The sequence below is a fragment of the Chelmon rostratus genome, chromosome 24, assembly GCF_017976325.1.
Source record: "Chelmon rostratus isolate fCheRos1 chromosome 24, fCheRos1.pri, whole genome shotgun sequence".
Classification (NCBI taxonomy): domain Eukaryota; kingdom Metazoa; phylum Chordata; class Actinopteri; order Chaetodontiformes; family Chaetodontidae; genus Chelmon; species Chelmon rostratus.
Window position 1 is genome coordinate 14,423,121 of NC_055681.1, and position 27,983 is coordinate 14,451,103.

A 27,983-nucleotide genomic window follows, 5' to 3' on the forward strand; every position below is an offset into this window, starting at 1 on the left:
AGTGCAATTTTCAATTTAAACATCAACAATAAAAACTGTACAGATCAACGCAAAGATGACAGCAAAGATCAAGGCAAAATGCCGATGACGTCATTAGGTCGCTGTATGAATAAACAGCTGTTCAGGTGGATCATCACTAGTAACACTGTGAACAAGGGAGAGAAGTACAAATCTGTGAGACAACATCATTTATTTAAGACATATTCTACCAGCCAAAGAAAATGAAGATTAAAAGAGACATGGAGAGAGCAATCCTTCCAAGACCACGCAGGTCTTGGAGGGATTGTGGTAAAGATGTTTGCAAGCCCGCAAATACGCTCGTCTGTAACAGCATAACGAAGGAGGGAAAGGACACGAAGAGAGAGCTGGAGAGGCAAGAAACATTCTGCAAACCAGAACCTCTCAACACTGCAAAGACCAACACTCAGGCAGGAAATAGTGCCAAGAGAAGGAAGAAGAAGAGACACTGTCAAGTAGATCATAAGGAGGTGCAAGTAACGCAGAAAATCAGTAAGAACAACATCACAGCTGAGCTCCAGGCAGAGAAGCAGAAGAACAAGGCTCTCCAAGAAGAACTGGACAGAATTGGCGTGGTCAGACAGCAGGGTGAGAGCCTTCGCTGTCAGCTGGAGAAGGAACGCCAGCAGAAGGAGCTCCTTCAGAAAGATTTGCAAGAGCTCCAACAAACATATGCAGTCAGCCAGCAGAAGTTCACTGCTGAGCTAAAGGAGGAGAAGGAGAAGAACAAGCATCTCATAGAAGAACTGAAGAGAACAACCATTGTCAGACAGCAGGCTGAAAGCCTTCGCTGTCAGCTGGAGAAGGAACTCCAGCAGAAGGAGCTCCTTCAGAAAGATTACCAAGAGCTCCAACAAATATATGCAGCCAGCCAGCAGAAGTTCACTGCTGAGCTAAAGGAGGAGAAGGAGAAGAACAAGCATCTCCAGGAAGAACTGAAGAAGATCTATGTGGTGGGCCAAAAGATTGAAGCTGATCTCATCACCACGAGACAGCAGGCTGACACCCTTCAGTGTTCCCTCGACAAGGAAATCAAGTCTCACGCAGACACAGTGTCAGAGGGCTGGCGTGTGATCAACGCCTTGAGGGCTGAACAGGACGCTCTTCGCCAAAAGATGGCGGAGGGGACGAATCTGTGGCAGCAACATGTCTTTCAGAGGGAGAGATCGTTCGGGAAAGAAGTGGGGGAGCTGAAAACACAGCTCAGCGCTCAGATCTCACTCAACCTTGAGCTTTCCACCGAGCTCCAGGCGGAGAGAGAAGACGGGCGACCTCCCCGGAAAAAGGCCAGGCGTGAGGAGAAGCCTGAGAATGAAGCACAAAGGGATCCCTCCCTAATGCACCCGCTTTCAAACCCATGAAAGAAGCTCAAGGCGCTGAGGAGAAGCCGTCAGCCACCACTGCTACATCCACCCTGAAATCCATGGAGGAGGATGAAGATGATGAAGATTAGAAGCTCCCAAGGACAACAAAATCCACAAACCACAGAAGAAGGAGACTTCAAATCAGAAAGGACAGGAGAGAAATAATCAATAATAAATCAATAATCAATAAATCAATAAACAACCAAAAAAACTGAAAAGAAAATTAGATTCCTGCAATATTATTTGTTTTATATTATATTATTTAATATATTTGTTCGTATATTTGTTCATTTATTTGTATAGCTGTGATAAAGCTTTCATTTATGAAGAACTCGGTTATTTGAGTTTGTGCGTATACAGCACTGCGGACAAGTCTGGGCCAGACGTACGTGTGTTTTATGTCCAGATATTCTTTCGAAAAATGACTAAATGGTCGATTTAAAAAGACGCTGTCCGGCAGGCTGCGACTCAGAGAACTCCCGAGACCTTCCTGAGTCCAAATAAGAAGAAGAAGAAGAAGAAGAAGAAGAAGAAGAAGAAGAAGAAGAAACGTGCGGGATAGTAATAAGTGACTCGCGACGTTGCCCGTGTCCCTAATTATAATGCTATTATCTATTATCTTATTACACTGGGGTACACCTTCTTTTCACATTACTCTTGCAGTCACAGTATAAAGAAAATCATGTTTTGCTTCCTTTTTATAAAGTGAAAAATTCATTTTCAATCCCAGTAAAGGACGCAGAGTTTGTCTGGAGCTTGAGGGGACAGTAGAAACGGGTGAACCACATCAGATGAGTGGATCTGGATTTTCTTTCAACCAAGTTATCACAGCCGTACAGAGTATTGGTAGGCGTCCTCTGTACCAACTCAAAATTGCATCACTGGGTGAGGCTTAAGGCTTGGCTAATCTAAATGATAACCTATTACACAACTCTTTTTAAATGCTGAGTTGTACTCAAAATGACGAACGTATCTTCATATGCAACGGTGAACTGCTCTTTCATCTATACTCTTTCCACTGAGTGACTTAACTTTCATACAAAATATCTATTCTAGCCTGTTCTATTCTGCTGTCACTGTGGTAAATATATTTAGGTTGGTCAGTGGAAAACCTGGAAATGGTCATAAATCCTTGGTAAAGATGATTTTTACGCTCCAGGCTGAGTTATTCCTTATACAAATGGACTCCCTGCACTGTTTGTCTGTCTGTAGCCTTTTCCAGTAGAAGCTCCATCTTTGTTTTAGAGGCTACTTTATCATGGGGACACATTATATTAGAGCTTCATTATCATATGCAGAGAATTAGGGAGACTAAACATAGCTTTTCCTAACACTACACTTTAACACACCTGAGTACAACAGTAACTATGGACTATATTATTTATGTCTGTGACAAGCACACTGAAAAACTTGAGGAAAAAAAGGCTGATGAGGCAGCAGAGCAAAAAAAGATGGAATAATAAGAAAATAAAAATGGCACGGTACACATGTGGACATGGAATTTATCTTTAGTTAAAAAACATCTTTGTACAGGGTCTCTAGAGTTTACAAAAGGCTGAGCACACATACAGTACAGAAGTAGAACGTTTACGGTAGACATTCATCCAGACACAAATATACCACAACTAATAAATACAGACAAATATTTTATACAGCATTTACAGAATACAAGGGAGCTACATATTACATATTAAATAACAAATCTCATCAGTGAATCATTTGCAGGAATTTGTTTTTCAGGTTTTAAAATATACTGAAGGTACCACTCAATAACACTGACAACATTCTGGGCGTTTGCATGCAGCTCCATCTAAACAACTTTATCATGGCATAGCGAGGAATTAGGGCTGGGTATCAAACCTAAATACGTCTTTGAGTAGAGAGTAAATTCTGTCAGCAGAATATGGAATACAATAGCACTAAGTTGGCTCTAGATACATAACCAGAATCACAGGATTGCTTAATTATTCTTTTGTAAGAGATTGTAATTTCATTAGTTTATGCTATATTTTATTAACCCTCTTGTTTTGTTGATGTTGTATTTGCATCCTCATTGTTTCTAGTCACACAGACATCAGCGCCGTACATGTGAAGTATCATCTTCGTATTCAATTTGCAACAGTTCCAATGGTGATGCCGATGGGAAGTCCTTTGTTTGCAGCTATGGGTGATTAGGACTTCTTTCTAAGGTCTACCATACCTTTGGTGTCATTGTAGCATTAATCAATTTCGAGGTTTCTGTTCTCTTTGATGCACACAACTGCATTTTTATGGACTGTGCTGATAACACCAATCATAAATAAGGTCTACGAGACCTTGAATAGAAATTTTGCATAATTGTCTGCAGAGGACTTCTGAAAAGCTATTCAAATTCAAAACCACGTTTTCAAGCAGTTCAGATGAAATAAAGATAAAGATAAAGAATGTTAAATGTACTTAAATGAGCTGTTAAGGAGGCCCCTGGGTCCCTAGGACTCCAAACAGAACAGGTAAAGGAAAACTTGTGAGATGACCATAAAAGCCTAATCTAACATTAAGACACATAAGGATAATGGCTGCTGCTTTACTTATATTACATAGGTCAAGACAGAAGCACATTGCTCTGGCAAGTCCATTATCATCTGATATAACATTTAATGCATTTTTTGAAGAAACTACTTTTGGTGTAAAAGCTGTTGTCAGTGTTTAGGTTCTGGCTCCAAACTTCATGGATTAGCCCGAAGCCTGGCATGGCTCTCAGCAGAGTACATTTTTAAAAAACGTTCTACCCATACACAGATATATAGGTAATGGTGTAGCTAATGTGTCTGCATGCCATTATGATGTATGAAGTGGTGAGATTTATCTCTTAGCTGGGAGTCAGTAATACAGTATGTGCTACAGCATCTGCAGCAGCTTTAACGGAAAAAAGCCCAGTCCTTTGTAAGATACTGCAGGGAGGAATTAAAATTGCTGCTACTTGTTATGGAGAAGTCATCATGAAGCTGGCGAGGCTACACTTATCATTCATTAGTTTTCACCGCTCTGTGGATTCTTGATCATCTTGAGTTTGGGAGACTTGGTTCATGCAAGATGATTGGCTGCCTAGCCTCACTGCCTCTCAATGATTGGTTGTTTATGGTGATGGTTCCTCTGCCTGGGTCCTGAAAGGGAAAGTAAAAACTTGATTGGTTAACAGTTTATCTTCTAAAATCCAGAGCACAGAACTTCATGTTTTTAAGGCCAACTTGTGCATCTTGTGCATCTTGCCATGCAGGATATTAAATAATCAAGTTATGATTTGTTTGTGTGACAATAAACCAAACAAGGACTTTTGAATCCTTGTTGGTGCATTTTACCTTCCACACCCACACAGGTGTTTTCTGTTAGTCTGGCTGTTTGGGCCTCAGGTCAGATTGAAGCTGGGCAGAGCTGGGAATGTCATAAAACTCTAGATTCTTATAATGATTTAAGTAGCATAAGTTGTCCAACAATAACCAGTACAACAAAGCTAACAGGGGCATATGTCAATCAAGCACTGTATGTGCCCACACAGTCCTGAGAAGAGATCTAATCAGGTATGACAAGTCAAAAAGTCAAGAAAAAAAAAACAAAACAGCCATATTCTTGTGTTTGCTATCCATTCCAAGGTCAAGGTAACTTTATTGATACCCGTAGGTAGATTTGTTTTGCAGTCTGGAGAGGGCATCTCAAACATTATACACAACATTCAGAAACACAGGACACATACAGGAGACAGATTAGCAGCAGACATTGACAGGTACTCCCAGCAGCTCACTGATCATGGTTAAAAGACTAAAATAAATAAATAAAATAAATAAAAGTCATTAAATATCACAAAAAATGCCAATATAAGACCTGTTAAGAGCATGCTAAGAAAACATAAGAGCATGATCCAAGGGACAGTAAAACAATGATAAATAAATAAGTAAATAAATAAGTAAGCAAGTTAAGACCACATTAAAATAGGACAGACCTCCTATTTAAAAGAGAAACCGCAGCAGGAACAAAGCTGTTCCTGCAGCGAGTGGTCCTAACTCTCGGGATTATGAATCTCCTTTTTGACCGTAGCAGCTGAAACTCACTTGCCAGGGGATGGGAGTCATCAGTGGAGATGGAGCTGGCCAGTCGCTGTACCTGCCTAGCAAGGCTGCACGATTATGGAAAAAATGATAATCACGATTATTTGGATCAAAATCACGATTTCGATTATAATCACGATTATGCAAAAGTTTTTTTTTTATTATTTTTTATTTTTTTATTGCACTTCTGTAAAAAACAATAATCAATTATCCAGTGCAGAGTGAATGTAGTTTAAGGCCACAAAATGAAACATAACCAAGGAATTTACTATATGAGACAGTTTTTCTCATCCTTTTTTGAATTAACGACCCCTGAGCCACAACATAGGCCTCCATACACCCTCTTGAACCCTACAACACCTCAGTATTATAATATAAAATGGACTAACTGTCCCAAATGTCACTAAGCACCACCTCTAAGCACCACCTAAGCTGTATCCTTCTCACTGCCTCCCTAGGGCTTCCGAACACACCCTGGGACGCTGTAGCATCCCGGTTGAGTAACACTGACGTAACGGAATAACAAAATAAAACTGAACTGCTGATTTCAGTGAATTGCGGTAGAGCATGAGGACAATAACTAAGGTGGGCCTACAGATTTTTGGCCAGAAAGACAAGCCTGTCCACATGTTCTGGCTTCAAGGATGCCCGATGGCATGTGACTACATTTCCCCCTGTGCTGAACACCCGTTCTGATGGGGAACTGGTAGCAGGGATGCAGAGGTACTTTTTCGCCAGCTTTGACACTCTGGGATACAATTTCCCGTGTTCTTTCCACCAGTCCAGTGGGTCATTTTCGCTGTCAAGGCTGGCACACTGAAGGTAGGCCTGCAGCTCAGATGCCACAGTCTGCTGCTCCTGGTTAGGAGATGTGCTTCCACAAGAGCCTTTGAAAAAGCTCCCCAATGTCTTCCGTCGCTTAGGTCCACTTGGTCCATCCTCTGCATTGCCTGTGGTGCCTCCACATGGATCAGTTGGGCCCATCTCCTTCAAGAGTAAATGATGTTTAAAATAAGAAAAAGAAAACAAAATCAGTCTTAGGCAACATATTTAATAACTGTCTGTATTTACTACCACATTTCAATCATCTTTTAGCAAATTGTAATGTATTTAATCAACATTATTATATTTATTGTACATTCTGTACATATGTATATAATCAAGTCATTTTTACAAACCATGTTTGCAGGGGCAACCATCTCAGAGATGAGCCTGGCCTGGATTGGTGCAATTCTGTTCTCATTCACATATCTCATTTTGAAGCGAGGGTTGACAGCAGATGCCATGTCTAGCAGTTCTTGAGTCTCAGGATCCTGGTATTTCTCCTCCAAGTATGTTAGGATTTTGGTTTTGATGGTATTGGTGAGGGTTGTAGCATCGTCAGTTGTTTTGAGGATGGATGTGCTGAACAGGTGGAGTACTGGTTTAACAAAGGAGATACTGACATACTTCTCACTTGACAGTGCATCGGTGAATTCAAGCAGAGGTTGGAGAGCTTGGTTGATTGATTCCAGGACTTCAGTATCCTGCCATGTTGGGATGAGGGTTCTTGCTTTTCGGTCTGAAGATAGGACATGAGAAATGGCCTTTTGCTGCTCCAGGACTCTTGCTATCATTGCTTGCCTTGATCCCCACCTTGTGGGGCACTCCGTCTTCAACCCATGTTCTGGCAGCTTCAGCTCCTTTTGAGCCCGTGCAAGCTCCCTTTTGCGCCTCCAACTGTAGGAGAAACAGCTAACAAGCTTTTTGCAGACCCCCATGGCACGATCAATGTGTTGATGCTTCATTGCATTCTCTGTGAAACACACACACACACACACACACACAGACACACACACACAGACACACACACACACACACACACACACACACACACACACCATGATGAGTTATCCATAATATGTGCACATTCATATTTGTCTTTGTGTTATACAGTCAAAATAGTTATACTACATTTCATTGTATTTTTATTTTTAATAATTCTTTGGCATTATCACAAACACACTTGCGGTGTGAATGTGTGTTTTACAGGTAAAGGCAAGATAAACATTGTCAAAGATTAATTTAAAATGTTTGCATACCCCACCATATAGTTTGGTTTGATATGGGCCTATGGTTTTATAAAACATATAAATATGGTTTGATAATTGCCTCTGGTTCAGTGAGGGCGAATGTATGTTGTTCTTACTATGGCTCAATGTTCAATAAGATGGAGCCCCACGAATTAAAATGTTAAATGTAACCACACTACTCACCAATTGCTAAGTGGAGCCTATGTCCAAAGCACTGAAGTCTTGTCCACTGATTGAGAGCTGCTGCCTTGACGACATTGGTCCCGTTGTCGGTTGTGATGCAGACAAGTCTCTCCTGTTGCAGGTCCCAAGAAGCTAGTGCTTCTACCAAGCCTTGAGCAATAGCTTCTCCCGTATGATCCTCCGGAAAAAATGACGTCTGCAGGCAGCGAGTTTTAATTTCAAAATCCTCGTCAATGTAATGGATCGTCAGGGACATGTACGGCTCCATGGTCCTACTTGACCATAGATCGGTCGTGGTCGCATAGAACGGGAGATCTGCTATTTCTTTTCGGATTTCCTCCCGGCATTGTTTATACAGCGCTGGCAATGCCACCTTTGAGAAGTAGTTTCTGGATGGCATCTCGTATCTTTTGTCCAGCGTTTTGATCATCTCTTTGAATGCCTCGTTGTTAACTGTGTTAATGGGAGCCATGGCTTTGGCTATATAAATGGCAACTGCTTGTGTTATTTCTTGGTGTCTTCTTGATGTTGATGCATATGGTGTTGCAAGATTAAGTGTAGCATTTATGGTTGTCTGCGCTGGGTGTTTGGGACGGATATGCGGGGGTTTGGGGACTTTTCTTTTCATACACTCGTCGTATTTTCCCAAATGATTCTTCTTTAAGTGGTTATACAGATTAGTTGTGTTCCCCTGCGGAGCGGACACAATTCGCCCACAGTCTTTACACAACACCTGCTTTTGTTCGACATCACCTTTTCTGAATCCGAAATAGCTCCATACAACAGATGTGTAGCCCTTTCGAGGAACGAGCTCAGACTCCTCACCTCCGGAAGATTGATCAACTTCTGTTCCCACTGTCTGTTCAGTCATTTTCACCAGAACTCATCTTTATTTTCACTGATTCAGAAATCGGCTCTACAATGGTCACTCTACCAATCCCTCTCGCTCTCACCACTTGAATTTGACTGGTATGATAGCACCGCGCTAGGCGGAGAGGAGCTGAGTTTAGCTTGCTTGTTGGTGGCTACTAATGCGATGCGGCGTGCTCTATGACTACGGCCGCCCCCTGGTGGCTGGTGGACAAATATACTGTTTTTCTTTATGCTGCAGTCAGAAGAGCGCCCACTTATAAAATAATACAGAAAATGACAAAAAAGGAAAAAAATCGCGATTTTGGCTTTGTATAATCGTGGCGGCCAAAATCGCGATTTTGATTAAATTTCGATTAATTGTGCAGCTCTACTGCCTAGTATACAGCGACTGTAGGCACAGCTGTGACTCCCCAATGAGCCGACCAGACCATTTAATAATCTGGTTCAGTGAGTTCCTTTCTTTTAAGGGCAGGTTTCCAAACCATGACACAAGTGAAAAAGTTAAAACCGACTCAATAAAAGCACGATAAAAAAGTGTCATCATGGTCCTATCAATGTGGAAGCGGGACAACTTCCGCAGACAGAATAGACGCTGGTGTCCCTTCCTGCTCACAGCTTCACAATTCAATTTAAAGTTCAAAGTGGAGTCGATGATAGTCCCAAGATACTTATAAGATTGCACTTGCTCAATGGCTTGTCTCTTGATTGTGATGAGTTCAGGTGTATTGGCATTTTTCCTAAAATCAATGGCCATGTCTTTTGTTTTGGCTTCATTGACCTGTAGGTGTGAGTCCTCACACCACTTGACAAAGTTGTCACCGACAGGGCCGTGACTGTTTTCTGTTCCTTGGAGCAGGCTAACAATAACCGAATCATCTGCGTATTTTAAAATGAAACGGTTCTTAAAATTGCTCTGACATATATTAGTGTACAGTATAAATAACAAGGGTGAGAGCACGCACCCTTGTGGTGAGCCAGTGGAGGAGCACACCTTGTCAGATAAAAAGCCATTAACTCTGACCCTCTGTGTCCTGTTTGTTAAAAAATCTCAAATCCAGCCCACAAGGTTATTGCTCAAGTTAAAATGCTCTAAAAGTCTCTGTGTTAAAATGTGCGGTTGAATTGTGTAAAAAGCAGAGGAGAAGTCAATGAATAGAAGACGTGCGTGACACCCACTCCCTTCGAGGTGTTTAAAAAGCCAGTTAAAGAGAGTGAGTGTGGCATCCTCTACTCCCCCTTTCGGCCTGTAGGCGAACTGCAATTGATCGATTGCATTCTCTGTGTTTTTGAGAATTTCTAGACGAACTAGTTTTTCAAAGACTTTCATAATTGTTGAAGTCAGAGCCACCGGCCGAAAATCATTCAGTGTCTTGGGGCGACTGGATTTGGGGATTCCTGCGTATAATTTGAAGAGTTACATGAGTGCTGGAGCCTGTCACAGCTTGCATTTAGTTGGGAAAGGTCACCACTAAGACAGGGCAGACAGAGACAGATAGTCATTCACACCTTTATGCTATTTAGAGTCTTTAAAAGTGGAATGTGTAAAAACTGGCCACTTGTCGACTGCTCTTTGCTATAGCTATCTTTGGTTTAGGTACCTGGCTCAGGTAGCCATGCAGCCAGTGGCCCTATTTGCTCGCAGGAGTCGGCCCCAACTGAGAGCTCAGAGCACTGGGGGATTGTTGGTGTTTACCAACGGGCAACAGAACTGGGCTCAACAGGATCTCAGTAAACATCGCCTGGAAACACAGCGCCAACGTGATTGACAGTATCTCCAACCAGAAGTCTGATTCTGGTACAGATGAAGACACAGTAAGCTGGAGTAGGATCAGCGAGAGAAAGGTAGAACATCACCACCAGGTAAAAGCAATGTCTAGACCTGAAATATTTTTCCATCTATTTTCTAACATATCATCTATAAATAATATTTTCATGGAATACAGCCTTCGAGACCGAAGGACCGAAGTGCCGAGGCGACTGACAGGGGCTCCAACCATGTCTGGGGACGATGACGACACGGCAGGAGAGCTGTGGTCTGGAACAGCAGCAAGTGGAGGGTCTTTAAATAACATCAGAACTGTTACTTTTTCATGTTCTGTTTTTCTGGCCGCATCTTACCCATTGTATCTTTAACAGGGGGCAATAGGTTTTTATTGGGAAACCTAGAGTGCTTTTAATTTTACAACAGGTACACAAGTGTGCCTGCTAGCACACTGCTAGTTTGTGCAAGAGAAAAGAGCAAACAGGACAAATCTCGGTGTCATCCTAGATTCAGATCTAAGATTTAAGTCCTGCGTCAGCAAGATGACTTCACAACTTTACAAACATAGAAAAAGCATGAACATTTAGAAATATAAAACTGATTTATGCTTTTATTTCAAGGTCAATTTTCTGGAGGACATGGTTAGCTATCAAAACAGCCCTCCCAAAAAAACACTGAGGGTCCGTGTCATCCGGTTTCCTTTCTTCCACATCCTTTGTCTCTTTTCTGCTGGACCTTGTCTTGGGCCAGACAGCCTCCAGACACTTGACCAGTCAGCTGTCATAAAACCAGACAGTTCCCTTCCTGAACCCACCCCCGGAAGCGTGGCTCACGCTGGTGTCATGCTTCTAAGCAACCCAGCTCGTCATCCTCACTGCTGCCTTGCTCATCGTCCTCAGCATGGTGGAGGTCCTGCCTGTCCTCCTGAGTGGCTCTGCCCTTCTGCTCTGCCTTCCAGTCACCTTTGACACCTGCTTCACCTTTCGGCTCTACCTCCCTTCTCCTATATTGCTTCTGTCCTGCCACCAGGCTGCCTGAGTGAGGTCTCCAGCCCCATCCCTGTCCAGCCCTCCATTCTTTAGCTCCCAGCCACTTGAACCTTGGTTTTAATTCTACAATATAACATTTTTTTTAGGTTGTGAATGTGGAATACTTGAGTTATATAAGGACAACATCTGATTCATGCTGCCCTGTTCTCTTCTGTGTTTTTATCTTTAATTTCTCTTATTCCTTCCTTACTGTATTTCCCGGTGCTTTGGTGTCCTGGTGTCTGAAAGGCTCGGCTGGTTGCAGGACCTTCACCCTCAGCTGTGATGGCCTGGACTTCCAGCCTGTAGAGACTGGCGGGGTGCAGGCCAGACACGATCAGAACATTATCATCCTGAAAGAGAAAGGACAAAGGAGTTTAAATGCTCAAGGTTTTGAATTTTTTGGCCAGCCCACTGGACTCTGAGATTTGCCTGCAAGAAAAATACAAATCTGACTCAGATATGGATTAAAATATTTGGAGTGCTAGTCGTGAATTAACACTAAAAAGGAAACAAACTGACAATGGAAATTTGACACACATGCAATAGACAAAATGTAAAGAACTAAATGAGAGTTTAGAAGGAAAATGACAAAGTTCTTTTTTATTAAATGTACAATTTTGGCCTGTTTATCTGTAGAGTCGGTAGAGTACTGTAAATCAGATTTTGTAACATATTTCTCGTTTTCAATTATCTTGCATAACAGTGCCTGCTATTAAAGAACAGTGAATTGCAAAAGCAAAATCAAAAGCCACCCTCACACACCAGGGCCATAGGAAGGTATTTCATAAATACTAATGTAGTGAGTCCAACCAACCTTCACCAATGTGTTTTAAAACCTTCTTTATAAATTTTGATCCTTTGCACTGTTGGCCTAAAACAAGTCAAATGTAAATATTTCATTTCATTTTAATTTCATATCTTTTTTTTTTTTTTTTTTTTTTAAAGGACAACCCACAGCCAAAATGTATGTAATTGTACTGTTGGCTAATTTCCAACTGCAGTCCTTTGACAGGATATTTTGAAACCTATGAAGTGATAAAATAATGAACATTTGCTGTGAATATTTCAACTATTTAAACTTTAAACACATGTCTGAAAAATTGGTCGAAACTATGTTATTAAGAATTAATTCTAGGGAAAATAGGAATTTCTCTGAATGAAAACCTTCATACGTAAAGGTTTACTGATTTTTGGAAACTTTATCCTTCATTTGTTGTATGGTTGCCTGCAGACAAATTTCATGTTTTGGCATGTTCAGCCAATCTGCTGTATACTGACAGAAAAACTGTCTTGGTTCCACTCACAGTTATTTAGAATTAACTGACTGGAATTGTACAAATTGCACGCTCTGTATTTTACCCCAAATTTGTACCACCACATGTAGTTATTACCTGGAAACTTACTTCAAAATTATTAGGAAATTACATACCTCCAAAATAAATTATTATTTTAAACACCCCTTGGTTGCTATAACTCTAAAATCCCCAGAAAAAAAATGACAGAGGACACAAATGAAGGCTATTTCACCGTCTCTAATTTATGCATATTCGAGTTGTGGCACTGGTGGGTTTGTTCCCTTTTTAGTGAACATGCAGCCAAACCTTAACCAAACTCAAGATTTATATACTACTGCAGTTTTTAACAGCACTAACCGGGGGTAGGATTTGGGACTGGGAGATGAGACTGTGAGGCAGTTTGTTGTTGTTGTGACGGTTGGTGGGGATGACCTCTGCCCAGGTCACCTGGTAACCAGTCAGCTGCTGGTGGGGTGAGGCAGTGGACAAATCCCAGCCAAAAATGGCTGTCATGTTGCTGCCCTGGACCTCAAAGGATGCTGTCAGGTTGGCTGCCTTCACCAGGACCTTCTGAGGGGACACTGCCCAAGGAATCACAGCCAGGGGTTAAATGAACGCAGGTGTTAGTATGATAAACAAATTCTAAATACATAAGAATTATAAAATTATAACAATCAAACATGGCTCTTGGGCTGATGCTCTTTTTACTGTGGACCTCAGTATGTGGGTTGGGTTCGTACTGTGTGACTGTGGGTTACAGTGTTGTGTTCATTTTTTGTTTTTGTTCTTTGATGGTGTTTTAAGTAAGCTGTATTTTCTAACTCAATGGTTATTAGTTATTTGGGGAAATTATATCAGATCAAACTAACAGTGTTTGCAGTGTGCACCAGTGTCTTACACATACTGTATGTTTATTTTGTATGTCATGAAAGTACATCAATTAATCATGCAATAAATGGGGGCTGTGGGGGTGTGGGCTCAGGGGAAATAATATTCTGTGCTCAAGGAAAAACAAGAAAAACCTCAGGTTGTTACGACTTTAGAATAATGCGTTCATACAGTGTTAAAGATTTACCCCATTTCAGATGAGTGGAAATAAAACTTAAACTGTTTATCATGTTACATAGTTGCAATGGTTTGTTAACACATGATCCCAGATACAAACAAAGACTGTATAGAGTAACTCCTGTAGCTCAAGCAATTTGTCAGCTTTATTCTGTATGTCGTCTGCTCTGTTCATTTTACTGAGTTATAACTGTGAAAAATTAAGGGACTGATGTGAACATTTTTTCCAACTTGAATGCATTCAGAGTAGAGTCAGTACTATAAGATATCACACAGTGACATTTACAATTTAGTGAACAAGCAAACAAACAATATTTTGACTTGATAATAATATGATAATAATAAGATAATAAGACCTGAGTTTCCAGTTGTCTAACCTTTGTCTACAGGACAGGTCACGAGTTGTGGACTTTTGGCCTGGATGGTGGCACAGGAGGGAGTGGAGAAGCTGATGCTGTCGGTCAGAGGATGACTCTTCTTGCTGACTGGCTGCAGGACGACTTTATACCTGCAGGAGAACAGCAGCCCCTGCAGGCTGACAAAGCTCTCCTGGATCAGACGAAAGCAGAAAATGATCATGTCCTGTGAAAAGCTGTGGCTCTCAGTTCCCTTATGACATAAAAGGCAACTTCATTTTTTTACAATCTTGGTTGCAAAAACAGGCTGTTTAGAGGCTGATTCCCAAAACGCTAGAGCCAAGATTAAGTCACTTTTCACAGCAAGTAAGTTAACAATGATCATGCGTCATCAACAAGATTTACAAATGTGCTCTTTTCTATTCATAAAGTCTATTATGTGTCTTGCAAGTGTATTTTATATTGCCAGTGGCATTATATACCCATCATTTATTTGATATTCATATTTATGAAGACAATGTTGTTTTGTTTTAATATGTTACCTGTGTGCTCGTCTTCTCCATGGGTCTGGTCTGGTTGTGTCCACAATACTCTGGCCCCCACTGGATTCTGTAGAATTCTACTGTAGGATCTATACAAACAACAAGAGCTTACAACGCTGTTCTGTAACAGCAGGTCTACAACAATGAATGGATCTTCATAAAATAAGGTTGATATCAATTTCATTTCTCAGACAGAGGGGGTCTTGGATATGTAGCTCCATTAAAAGAGCAACTCTTATACTGTAAATCCACAGCAGTTTAACCGCTGTAACCGCTAGCTAGCTACGACTCTGCCAATGGGCAAGAAGGCAAAAAAAAACATATTTCTGCCCAAATTGGTGACTGTTGGCTCAATTGACACCGTGCCATCCATAAATAAAATGCATTTGTGCTGCAGCATGATTACAGATGATCAGTGTGTACATACCCATGCTGCTCTGCCAGTAAACATGAACCTGGAGCTGCCCGTCCTGATAGAATGGTGTCCCTACATCCAGAGTGTCACCTGTAGGGTTTCTTGGAACAGCACTGGTGGCTTCAAAACAGATAAAATATAATTAGAATTTGTGGATGGGACATGGCCTATCCTTCGATATGGCCGGCCAATACAGAGAATTAACTACACCCAATGTAAATGATCAAGAGCGGACCAATAATGATATGATCTTTACTGTACATGAGACATGATGAAACCTGCTTATTCTGATACCCAAGACTCAGTTTCTTACAGTGGGGACAGTCTTTTTTCATCTTTGCCATAACAAAAAGATGCTGAAAAACTGATTTATGCCTTTATTTCTTCTTTGATTTTAACAGCCGGCAGGATTCTCAAATGACTCTAGCAATCACAGACCATTTGATCATCTGCACTGGCTTCCTTTAACATTCAGAACTGATTTTAAGGGCCTTCTCCTTGAACACAAAGCCTTAATGGGCAAGGACCAAGCTAAACTGCTAAATCCCTTGCTCACTATTTGCCTTCATAAACACTGTGATCATCTGCTGCTGGTCTATTGAAGGTTCCCAGCCGCAGCAGAGAGAAAATCTGGGATGCAGCCTTTGTCAGTGATGCCCCAGAGCACTAGAACACACAACCTAAAGATATCAGGGAAGCTACCTAGCTAAATATTCCTGATACAGGCCTGAAATATTAGCGCTTGGCTCGCACTTATGCACCGCTGTACTTCTTTTAAATTGTTGTATTTTACTTTATTTCATGCATTCTATGTACGCTGCTTTTAACTTCATTTTATTATTATTATTCAGTGGTTTTGTTTTCCATGTTATGTTATTCATTATCTTTACTTTTATCCCTTTTCTGTCTTAATTTTACAGCTATTATCAAGTGGGTTTTATTCTTCATCTCATTTCAAATTCATGTTCTGTCCCTGTTTTTATTTTCATTCTCTGTCTGTTTTGTGTGAAGCACTTAGTGCATGTGATTTCTTTGTTGTAAAGCATTTTTTTTTAGAAAAGGTGCAATAGAAATAAAGTTTATTATCATTATTATTATAAAAATAAAGACATACTGCGCTGTGTGGTGAAGTGGAGGATGGCTCGGGGTCCTTTCAGCTGAGTTTGTCCCCAGTAGGACACAGCCTGGACCTCCACACTGTAGCTCCTGTTAGACCGCATGCTGTCCAGCTCCACCTGGCTCTACACACACACACACACACACACACACACACACACACACACACAAGTGACCATGCAGGAAAGTTGACACAACACCAGAATATAAAATGAGATTGGAGCTACCTGTATTCATAAAAATATAATTCATTCATTGTTTTGGTCACTGAAAGGTGTAAAAATCCTCACTCGATGGAGATGGCTGAAAATGCTACTGTGTGTCTACAACAGGCATCAAGAAAAATTATGCTGACCTATGAAGATCTGTCGCAAGATCTTAGTCTTGCATGTGAAAATAATTTTTAATAATCAGCCCAAAGTCTGTCAACAAACACACATGGGACTTCTACTTTTCTTTCAGTTTGGTATGTTAAAGTACACAAAGTACCACAGGACCCATGAGCCACAAAGGTCATTGCCACCCATCCACACCCTGGTTCTGTTAAAGGTTTCTGCCTGTTAAAAGGACATTTTTCCTCACTACCGTCAGCAAGTGCCTACTCATTGGGAATTGTTGGGTCTCTTGTCTTGTCTACAAGAAGAAGTCTCATGAGATAACTAACTAACTCAAATTTTATTTAACTGCTATATGGCAAATATTCCATATAAAGCTGGGAAGTCAGAGTTAAGTGGGTTTATTAAAGACAGTGAATCTTTTATTTGGTCCATTATTTCATTTGTCTTAACTGTTACTTGCACTCCTTCGCTTGTTGCAGAATATAGTTTAAGCAGGAAGGAAAATCAGTCATATGTAGCTCAGTCTAAAGGACACTCACGCTTAGTGTCACAACACTTTTAGAACACTGTAGCATCTGTCAGTCCTCACCTCTCTGACTGTCTTCCTTCTCTTGGTCAGGGATGAAGCAGTGGGTTGTCCAAGTGCAGTCCAGCTCCAACTGACCTTATAGTGGTGGACGGAAACATCCAGGTCCGCAGGCATGCTCCACTGGAGCCTGGCAGAGACCACCCTGCCGGGGCCAAAGCTCATACTGGCCACTCTCAGCTCAGTGGGAGCTGGAGGATTGGACGGGTCTGAGGGTGAGGGGATGTGGTTGATGTCCATTCATATGCAGTCACAGGTTAATATTACATGCTGATACTGAAAAACTGATGCTGATGCTGAACATACAGGGAACATATGAGGGCACAGCCTCCAATATTACAGCAGCTGTGATGCAGACAGTCCAAGGTGAGCGAAGGCAGCTCTTGCTGTCATGAACATGTCTGAGGTGATTATGGCTGAGCTTTTTTTGAACTTTTCCATGAAGCAGACATAGAAAAATAACCCCCAACTCCCTGAAAGAGCAGAGATTTTTCCATTAAATCTATAACCATTTGCTATAAATGGTCAATTTTATGATGAAGCGTCTCTGACTGAAAGAATATTTATGATAATAGTTAGCTAAAGTTGATATGTTATATACAGTGCCTATCATGAGTATTCACCCCCTTTGATGTTTTACCCTTTTATTGCTTTCATAAATCAATCATGGTCAATAAAATTTAGCTTTTTCAACACAAAAATTTATTGGAAAAAACTCTTTAACGTCAAAGTGAAAACAGATTTCTATAAAGTAATGTTAATAAAAGAAAATTATATAAATGAAAATAATAGTTTGCATAATTATTCACCCCCCTTAAGTCAGTATTTAGTAGATGCACCTTTGGCTGCAATCACAGCAGTGAGTCTGTGTGGATAGCTTTCAATCAATCTTGCACATCTGCCCACTGCAATTTTGCTCCATTCTTCTTTGCAAAACTGCTCAAGCTCTGTCAGGTTGCGTGGGTATCGGGCATGAACAGCCCTTTTCAAGTCCAGCCACAAATTCTCTATAGGATTGAGGTCTGGGCTTTGACTCGGCCACTCCAGAACATTTACCTGGTTCTTTTTTTAACCATTCCTGTGTAGCTTTTGCAGTATGTTTTGGATCATTGTCTTGCTGGAAAATAAATCTTCTCCCAAGTCGTAGTTCTCTTGCAGACTGAAAAAGATTGTCCCCCAGGATTTCAGTGTACTTTGCAGCATTCATTCTGCCCTCTATCTTTACAAGCCTTCCAGGTCCAGTTGCTGAGAAACATCCCCACAGCATGATGCTGCCACCACCATGCTTCACAGTGGGGATGGTGTGTTTTTGGTGATGTGCAGTGTTCGGTTTCCGCCAAATATGACGTCTTGTCTGATGGCCAAAAAGCTCAATTTTGGTCTCATCAGACCAAAGAATCTTCTTCCACTTGACCATGGAGTCCTGCACGTGCTTTTTGGCAAACTCTAGTCGAGATCTAATATGACTTTTCTTCAACAGTGGCTTTCTCATTGCCACTCTCCCATAAAGCTTTGACCGGTGAAGAACCTGGGCAGCGGTTGCTACATGCACAGTCTCTCCCATCTCAGCAGCTGAAGCTTGTAACTCCTTCAGAGTAGTTGTAGGGGTCTTGGTGGCTTCTCTCACTAGTCTCCTACTTGCACGGTCACTCAGTTTACGAGGGCGGCCTGATCTAGGCAGATTCACACAAGTGCCATATTCCTTCCATTTCTTGATAATTGACTTCACTGAACTCCGGGGGATGTTCAGTGCCTTGGAAATTTTTTTGTAACCATCCCCTGAATTGTACTTCTCAATAACCCTTTCCCTGAGTTGCTTAGAGTGTTCTGTCTTCATGGTGTAATGTTAGCCAGGAATACTGATCAACCACTCTCTGGACCCTTCAGACACAGGTGTTTTACAACTCAATCACTTGAAACACACCCACACCACTCAGGTGATCTTCATTTCACTAACTGTGAGATTATTGGCAGCAATTTGATAGACCTCAATTGAATTAGATCATTAAATAAAAAAGGGGGTGAATAATTATGCAAACAATTATTTTTATTTATATATTTTTATTTCATTAACATTACTTTATAGAAATCTGTTTTCACTTTGACATTAAAGAGTTTTTTCCAATAAATTTTTGTGTTAAGAGAGCCAAATTTTATTGACCATGATTGATTTATGAAAGCAATAAAAGGGTAAAACATCAAAGGGGGTGAATACTTATGATAGGCACTGTATATCTGCTTGTCAAAGTGTCTTTGAGCAATATACTGAACCCCAAATTGCTCCCAGTGCTGTGCCATCAGTGTGTGAGTGTTTGTGAATGATGGTGTATGAATGTGTGTAAATGGGCGAATGCTGGCTTCTCTTGTCAAGCGCTTTGAGTTGCCGGTGAAGACAGCTAAATACATTTCTCTGCCAATACAATCTGTGCTTTCAAGGATACTTGCTTTCATAATTACAGTTATACAAGAACAAACAAGCACTCTCTTGCACACATACTGTATATAGACATACACACACACAGAGGGTGTCTGTCTGACCTCTGCTGGACTGAATGTGTCTGCTGGGTGTGGTAAAACCTCTGGTCCCATGGGTGTTGACAGCTGCCACTCTGAACTGGTACCAGCGACCTGGCCGAATGTCAGAGAGCCTGGCTCCTGGTTCCGTGGTCTTTTGGGGGATCAGGTGGAGTGTTGGAGGAAGCAAGGCAAGAAATTAACCCATAGTGTCAGAAAGGAATAAAACATGCATAATCATCTAACAGTGTAGATGTAAAAAATGATGTTCCATGTTCCAGCAAAACTGCATCAGAGCTAAATCTGACAACACGATAAACACACATACAGGCAAATGACAACACCTGTGCTGTATGCAGACAATTAGACACTAAAATGTGCAACAGGTCTTTACAGGGAACCTTTTCGAAAATCTCAAGTTTTCAGTTGAGAAAATGCTGACTTAGTGAGAACTGAAAGCCAAAACGAGGAGAAGAAGAGGTGTTTTAGTATGGACAATTACAGGAATTATGGGTTTGCCTGACATTTGCAGCACTATCAGTGTTGCTGTGTTTTCCAACAAACACCCACTATTTTTCTATAACACTCCTTCATCTTTTAATGGAGTAATGGTTGACAGTAGGTATTTCTGGGGTATTGATGGTTTGGCTTTGTATGTAATCCAACCCAAAGATGACTGAGATCTCCTCAGTTCATCAGTGCAGCATCACTACCTTAACCCTCAATCAAATCCTTATTCAAAGCAACAGGTTTATTAGTTATGCCATAAAACCTCTTGAAAACAGAAAGCACACTGCCACAGCCACTTTTGATAGTTGTGCCTCAGTCACAGAGCTAAAGAAGTCAACAAGGTTTTTATTGATACTGTCAGAAAAAAAAGAAAATTTAAATTTGGCCAGCTGGGAACTACAGTACAGTGAGTGCACCTGTGATTACATGAACGTCCATAGATTTTTTCACAACTGGTATTGAACCATGGATTGGGTGCACTGAACTAACCTGTGCAACCACCTGCCAGGAGGTGGCAGTGTCCTCACTGGGCTGGATGCCAAAGTTCCATCTGCTCTGCAGGACATACACAACAGGCTCAGCTGTGATGTTTAAGCGGGAGGACCAGCGCACCTCCAACTGGCCAGAGGAGAGTTCTTCAAATCCCAGCTCCTTTCTTGGCTTTAGAGGAGCACCTAGGAGACCAAAATGATCCTCTTTTCAAACCATGAAATAACCATCCACCAGTGGTAGAATAGAATAAAACTAAGGGAATCGTTTGTGAGCCTACAGTCAGTTTATTATACATATGCTCTCAACCTGTTCATGATTGATGTAGCACTGCTTCAAATTAATTTATCCTCTGAATACCACACCTATACCTATCTGATGTTTTACAAAAGGTCAAGATCAGCTTGGTGAGTCAGCAAACTGATTATGTGTCAAACTGTTGTGATTAGAATCAGTCTTTTTCTGCGTCCCTCCCATCTACTGTAATTCTCAGCATAATATATGTCCAAGAGAAGACAGCGAGGACATCGAGTTCTCAGTCAGGTCAGTCAGCATGCCCCAGGGCTGTAGGGATGTCCGGCTTCGCTCAATACCAATGAGTGAAAAAGCAAAACGATTTTCCCCACATCAGTTCTTTCCTATCAGTGAACATATTGCTGCTCAGATCTCTTTGATCCATCTCCTGATAATGGAGGCCTAAGTAGAGCAAGCTCCACCTGACTCAGACTCAGAGCAGCACGGCGGCACACTATTTGTTAGCAAGAAATTTTCCACCCTGAGTTACTTCATTTATTTGAGAAATGGCCCAAGGCAGGCTGGGATGAATAAGAATAATAACACCACAGCACTTTTCTGACAATAGATGCAGGTTTATTGTTATTATTAATAGAAAACACTGATCAGCAGGTTTCACCAGCACAAGCATTTTCCATGTTCTGTCTCATCCCATCTTAACCCACTAGTTTTTGTGCCTAACCCAAACCAAACCTCAACTATAGAGGTGCTGCAGAGTGCTATACTCAAGGAACAAGTCGCAATTTTTGGGCTCTACTTACCCTTGTAAAGGTCTTTGGGAGACTGGCAGGTGTGGCCACAGCCGTTGGAACAGCATTTCTTCTGAGCGGAGCATTCTTGGTCATGATCACAGCTCTCCACACAAGCCGCTGCAAAGCCACTGGTTTTCTCCGGAGGAGGACAGCTGCCCTGCTTCACTGCCAACACTGACTGAAGGAACTCACAGCTGGTCACACACTCCCAGTGCTTCTTGGGAAAGACTCGCTAAATGGGTTGGAGGGACAAGTTTACTTCTTTTCCCTTTAACTGTTTATAATTTCAATATGAACTACATTTGTTTTCAGGGCTTCTAATGTTGCACTTTTTTTATTTAATAAGAAGGATTCTACGTAAGTTTGGAAAGGCTAAATGAGTAAGTTCTTATTTGCTTAAATTTCTGGCATAAACCAGGCTTTCATTTCATGATTAGTGATACAAATGTGCAAGGTACTGAAGTGATTATCACATGTATTTTTTAGACATAAAAAAATATGTGTGACTGCTTGCAGTATAATATAATATTCAGTATAATATTCCTTACAGAAATATTACAGAGATGACCATAATGGAATGATTACATAATGACAGCTTGGGATGGATCATTTATGAAATAGTTGTTGAAATAAGAAAACAAAATAATTAGGATGGTCTGGATATTCAAAAAGTGTCAGTTTTATCTGATTAATCCAGGATTTCAAGCAAGCATAACACAACATCCATGCATGAATTTGAGAATACAAAACGTGAAAATATTTGAATGAGATCCAAAACATTTAGAAGGACATCTGGTTGAATTAACAACCCTGAAAGAACAATACTACTACATACTCGACAGGACAAATACATGGAAATTTGAGTGTAGTTGTCTTCTTGACCTGCTCATCCTGATCCTGGTTCTTTTTGTGCCTATTCCAAAATCAATTTTTAGACTTTTGTCTTTGCTGAAAATTCAGTCACTTTAATTCCTCAAAGTATAATTGTTGATGCAGACGTTTTTTTTTCTAAAACAATACACAGTGTTTAAGGAGGCCTAATGAGACATTATGCCTCCTGTTATTGCATAACATAACGTTACTCTTTGGTGATGCGGCATTACCGTATGCACAGTAACTATTAGCATACACATAGCTGTCTTCAGCTAGCCAGACAAAAGTTGCTATTGTTCCCTTCACAAGTTAGAAGGTCGTTTTCATAGTCTTGTGTTTAATAATGAGACCGCTGTTAATCATCGCTTTAACATATAAACCGTGTGAAGAATGGAAAAGTAAGACATCAGCTCAGAGAAAAACCACACATCTTACCAAGTAGCAGGAGAAGGGCAGAATGCTTCCGGCAACAGGTGTCGCTAGCCGTGGGGGGAAGGACTAGGATACTTTCACAATAAGACAAAAAGATATGACACTAATATGAGATGGCATTGCAAACGTAGTGGTACCTTAAAAACCGTAAAAAAAATAAAAAATAAAAAAAAATAAATGCATTTAGGACAAAGCAGGATACAGATATTAAAAATAACAATAAAATACTTTTTAATCACTGAATCCTGCAGCCAAAAATAAGAAGAAAAGCATTAGATCATATATATGTAAAAGATTTGACCCCTCGCAATTTTTAATAACCTGAGCTACTGTATATTGTAGGCTATAGTTAAAAAGCAGGAAGCAAAGATTAAAACAAAAGAGTTGCCTGATCACAAAAATGCCTGAATCCGCAGCAGAAAAGAAGAATAAAAGCATATGACGAGGAAGCCTGCAATTGATTCGGGATTGACATCAAAAGAAAAACAAAAAAATAACAGTAATACCTGATGATGGAGAATGTCGTATTTAGTTGCTCCCAAGGCTCAGAAATTAAATAAAATCCAACTCCTCCTGTATGCCGTGGCATGTGATTGCCGTGCTTGGACGCACGAAATAAACTTTCCATTAAAATACATTAGTTTGAAATCCGTTCTGGGTAGCACGAGAAAAGTGAGGATATCATGGCGGTACGCACGAAACAATAGATTAATTAACGTGACAGTTTCACGACTTTCTGTGAGACTGGGTTGCAACCTCCTGCAGCTGCTGCTCCAGCTGGTTCACCTGCATCTGCAGTCTCTTCTGAGTCTCAGCCATCTCGCTCTTCTCCAGGTGCTGGATGTTTTCCACCTGTTCCACCTGGGACTCCACGCTCGTCTCTTTGGGGGAGACATCAGATTCACCTGATGCGCTGCTCTCACTGCTGCTTTTCTCTTCCAGACGCCGCTCCAGTCCACGTATTTCTTTTTCTAAGTCGGTCACAGTGTAGACGTGTGTGCGCTTCGCATGCCGGAGTTGATCCCTTTCAAACCAGGCGCGGTTCAACTGGACTCTCAGAAAGTTGTTCTGGTGGCGACTTTGCTCAAGAGCAGATTGCAGACGGAGAAATTCTCCGGGAACTTTTAGTGTGATGATTGTAAATGTTAGGACATAAGCACCAAACCAACGTATGTGTTTTTCTAATGATTTTATGAGATTTACTGCTACCAATGTAGGTAACACTGTTATTGTGAGGATAAATATTGAAATATTTACATTAAGCATCTGTGTTTAAAATAACCAGATCCTGAAATGTAGATCAGTGCCTCTTGGGAGGGAAACAGCTATTAACATCGGTGTGTAATCATAATAATCAATTCAAGAAATGCGCGACCAAACCCAAAGTGTTTAAATGTGTTAATAATTAAATCGTGTTCGATAGAGTCGAACGCTTTATGGAAGTCCAGAAACAACATGAAACCATCATCCTTAATTAGGTGATTAAGGATGTATCATGTGTATCATTTTCTAGCCCCCATATAGAGCCAGAAAATGATACACACGCTATTCACCACTAACCTCGTTTTATTCCAATTGAAATTCATTTAGTGAAGGCTTCAAACCAGAAATCAGAAATCTTTTCAATTAGTGCAATGAGGAAAAATGCATCGGATGGAGGTCAGAGTGGTCTAACTTTTTGAAGTGTGACAACTCTGGATGTATTTAGAGGGAGTGTTGATATTGGTTTGGACAAAACTGCATTTAAACTAGTCAGTGGCATCTGAAAGACAGTCAGGCAGCAGGTTAATCATTTATAATGTTAACGTATATGGTCGTTTTTCCCGTATTAATAATGTCTCCCTCTCTGCTGTTTATTTGGTCTGTTGAAATGAGTGGCAGTATGGCGTTAGCTTACTGAAAAAAGGCAGCTAATCGTGTTGCAAAGCTGAGACAAACCTGAGTGAAATGTGATTAATAAATCATTGAAAGTTGACAGTGGAGTGTGTCGGTGTAAAAGCGCCTCTCGGGTGGAAACCTGTCAGTATGTGTCGCCCCCAGTGGCTGCACCTGCTCTCTGCACCCACTCGCCCCATTTTTCATTTCTGAGGGACATAAACACAGAACAGACTTCTTTCTGCTGCCAGAGGCCGTTCAAATACCTGCAGCAGGAGGGAGCGTCATCACAACACGTCTGAGGAGTTTGTCAGTCCTTCATTTTATATTTGTTCCATGAACATCTTATCGTCTACATACACACAACATAAGGGCACAGGCTGCCATTTACAAACTCATACAGACAAACTTAATCTCATTTGAAGTTTCATGTGAAACACTTCATACAGTACAGTACTGATTAGGAGATAGAAGTATGGAAACACTAGTGTAGGTGGGGCATTATCACAGGAAAGACATTAAAGGAAGCAAACAGTTTTTGACTGTGTCAGAGTGGCAGCGTTGCAGGCAGCATTTGGACAGGAAGAAACTGTTCAGAGAAAAACTTACCCATGAAGATCTATGGGCTGAGCTGTACTAAGGTGAGCATGAATACACTGTGTGGAAATAAATAGGTCACGGCACTCAAACAAGGTACTGGACATCACTTTTATTCTTTACTGAGAACACACACTCTCCATTTCTCCCTCTGTAGCTTGAACATTTTCTTTGATAGATGATGTGTTTACTGATTATTTTGACGTTGTATTTTCTTCACTGACAACATTATTTTGTGAGTTGGTTCATACAGGGCCTTTCTGGACAGTTTTATAATGTATATACAAAAGAAGAGACAATGAAAAACAAAAATAACAACACTGCTTCCTGTTCAGCAGGATTCACACCATTTACACCAGTGTCAAATTTTAAACACTAGGTTTTATTAAAGGTGATATCAGAGTTTCTCAATTGCCAAAACAAAGATATAAATACAGAAAAAAAAACAAATAAAAAGTGCAGATTCTGTTGAGGTCATCATTTTAAGACCTTTGTAAAGCCTCACCAGTGAGCATAACATGAAGTTGGCATGTCTATAACAGCTGAACGTGGTGATTTCCATGCTGCTCTTCACAAATTGATCGAGATCTGATGCTTTTGTGCGTTGATTCAATGCTGAGTGCAGCCAAACTCGATAGCCTCTTTTCTGTCCGGAAAATGCCGACATGCAAAAACAGTAAGCTGCATCTTTTGATTGTGGGTTTTCTAACCAGGGATGAAGTTTGTAGCAGTCGCTGCGGGAGCTTCTTCCGGCTCCTCCTTGGGGGGGTCTGAGGGAAACTGCCTCTCGTTGGCTGCGCTGGTACCTCAAACCTGGACTTGGATACGTCTAGAGGATGGAGGGGGGGAAAGATTCAAAGTGCATTACATCTGAACTAATTATACAATATAACTAGCAAAAACATAATCAATTATAACCATCAGACTGTGTTAACATACACTAGCAGTTTAGCCTGGTGAATCAACAGAGGCTTTTGTAGCCTACTTTAAACCGAAAACGGCAGACCTAGCTAACATTACACGTATAGTTAGCAAAACAGCGTTCTTCAACTTCATTGTTATCATCTTAAAATCAGCATTGCAACTATACTGGTGTGCTTTAACTATAACTACATTTCTTAACAGATAGACATATGGATAGTTGCTCAGTTTTTACCTCTTTCCTCCGGTGTCTTCTTTCCTCGCGACTCCTGGCTCCCTCGGTTTTTCAAAACAAATCAGTCTCTTACTGCGCATGCGCTGCAGCCGCTGCGGCCTCATCTCCTGCTGCATTCAGCACAGTCAGACATTGGAGTTCCTTAATCGTAAATTTCAAATTCGTCGCGGCCACTTTTCTAATGCGTTACCCTGAGCGCTGCTTATCAATCAGTGTGAGATTAAAAACAGGTGTTATAACCTGTTCAGAGAGTTGTCAGTGGTGCAGTCCTTTTGTTTACGTTTGAAAAAAGAGTGCAATTTTCAATTTAAACATCAACAAAAAAAACTGTACAGATCAAGGCAAAGATGACAGCAAAGATCAAGGCAAAATGCCGATGACGTCATTAGGTCGCTGTATGAATAAACAGCTGTTCAGGTGGATCATCACTAGCAACACTGTGAACAAGGGAGAGAAGTACAAATCTGTGAGACAACATCATTTATTTAAGACATATTCTACCAGCCAAAAAAAATGAAGATTAAAAGAGACATGGAGAGAGCAATCCTTCCAAGACCACGCAGGTCTTGGAGGGATTGTGGTAAAGATGTTTGCAAGCCCGCAAATACGCTCGTCTGTAACAGCATAACGAAGGAGGGAAAGGACACGAAGAGAGAGCTGGAGAGGCAAGAAACATTCTGCAAACCAGAACCTCTCAACACTGCAAAGACCAACACTCAGGCAGGAAATAGTGCCAAGAGAAGGAAGAAGAAGAGACACTGTCAAGTAGATCATAAGGAGGTGCAAGTAACGCAGAAAATCAGTAAGAACAACATCACAGCTGAGCTCCAGGCAGAGAAGCAGAAGAACAAGGCTCTCCAAGAAGAACTGGACAGAATTGGCGTGGTCAGACAGCAGGGTGAGAGCCTTCGCCGTCAGCTGGAGAGGGAACGCCAGCAGAAGGAGCTCCTTCAGAAAGATTTGCAAGAGCTCCAACAAACATATGCAGTCAGCCAGCAGAAGTTCACTGCTGAGCTAAAGGAGGAGAAGGAGAAGAACAAGCATCTCATAGAAGAACTGAAGAGAACAACCATTGTCAGACAGCAGGCTGAAAGCCTTCGCTGTCAGCTGGAGAAGGAACTCCAGCAGAAGGAGCTCCTTCAGAAAGATTACCAAGAGCTCCAACAAATATATGCAGCCAGCCAGCAGAAGTTCACTGCTGTGCTAAAGGAGGAGAAGGAGAAGAACAAGCATCTCCAGGAAGAACTGAAGAAGATCTATGTGGTGGGCCAAAAGATTGAAGCTGATCTCATCACCACGAGACAGCAGGCTGACACCCTTCAGTGTTCCCTCGACAAGGAAATCAAGTCTCACGCAGACACAGTGTCAGAGGGCTGGCGTGTGATCAACGCCT

At 41.2% G+C, this 27,983-nt stretch overlaps 2 protein-coding genes across 2 annotated transcripts; both read right to left on the minus strand.

Annotated features, from left to right (window-relative positions):
• Positions 1-5,380: 5,380 nt before the first annotated feature.
• LOC121627127 (E3 SUMO-protein ligase ZBED1-like) lies at positions 5,381-8,191 on the minus strand. Its single transcript, XM_041965811.1, has 3 exons — positions 7,720-8,191; positions 6,643-7,025; positions 5,381-6,451 (listed from the first exon to the last, which is right to left on the minus strand). The coding sequence occupies exons 1-3, from the start codon at positions 8,189-8,191 to the stop codon at positions 6,056-6,058; spliced, it is 1,251 nt and encodes a 416-aa protein (XP_041821745.1). The 3' UTR covers positions 5,381-6,055.
• Positions 8,192-11,194: 3,003 nt separating this feature from the next.
• LOC121627128 (anosmin-1-like) lies at positions 11,195-26,706 on the minus strand. Its single transcript, XM_041965812.1, has 13 exons — positions 26,591-26,706; positions 23,749-24,040; positions 21,667-21,889; positions 20,612-20,796; positions 19,637-19,766; positions 17,102-17,307; positions 16,173-16,299; positions 15,071-15,178; positions 14,644-14,732; positions 14,123-14,294; positions 13,038-13,261; positions 11,594-11,735; positions 11,195-11,466 (listed from the first exon to the last, which is right to left on the minus strand). The coding sequence occupies exons 1-13, from the start codon at positions 26,704-26,706 to the stop codon at positions 11,195-11,197; spliced, it is 2,286 nt and encodes a 761-aa protein (XP_041821746.1).
• Positions 26,707-27,983: the final 1,277 nt, after the last annotated feature.

Bases quoted from the DNA above. Each gene is read 5' to 3' on its own strand.
- LOC121627128 (XM_041965812.1), bottom strand. From the start codon at position 26,706: ATGCAGCAGGAGATGAGGCCGCAGCGGCTGCAGCGCATGCGCAGTAAG. The intron at 21,890-23,748 runs GTGAACCAGCTG...CAACCCATTTAG, and splicing joins AGAAGAGACTGCAGATGCAG to CGAGTCTTTCCCAAGAAGCA. The intron at 20,797-21,666 runs GTAAGTAGAGCC...TTGGTCTCCTAG, and splicing joins TCCCAAAGACCTTTACAAGG to GTGCTCCTCTAAAGCCAAGA.
- LOC121627127 (XM_041965811.1), bottom strand. From the start codon at position 8,191: ATGGCTCCCATTAACACAGTTAACAACGAGGCATTCAAAGAGATGATC. The intron at 7,026-7,719 runs GTGAGTAGTGTG...TCCTATCTTCAG, and splicing joins TAGGCTCCACTTAGCAATTG to ACCGAAAAGCAAGAACCCTC. The intron at 6,452-6,642 runs GTTTGTAAAAAT...TTACTCTTGAAG, and splicing joins TGGTTGCCCCTGCAAACATG to GAGATGGGCCCAACTGATCC.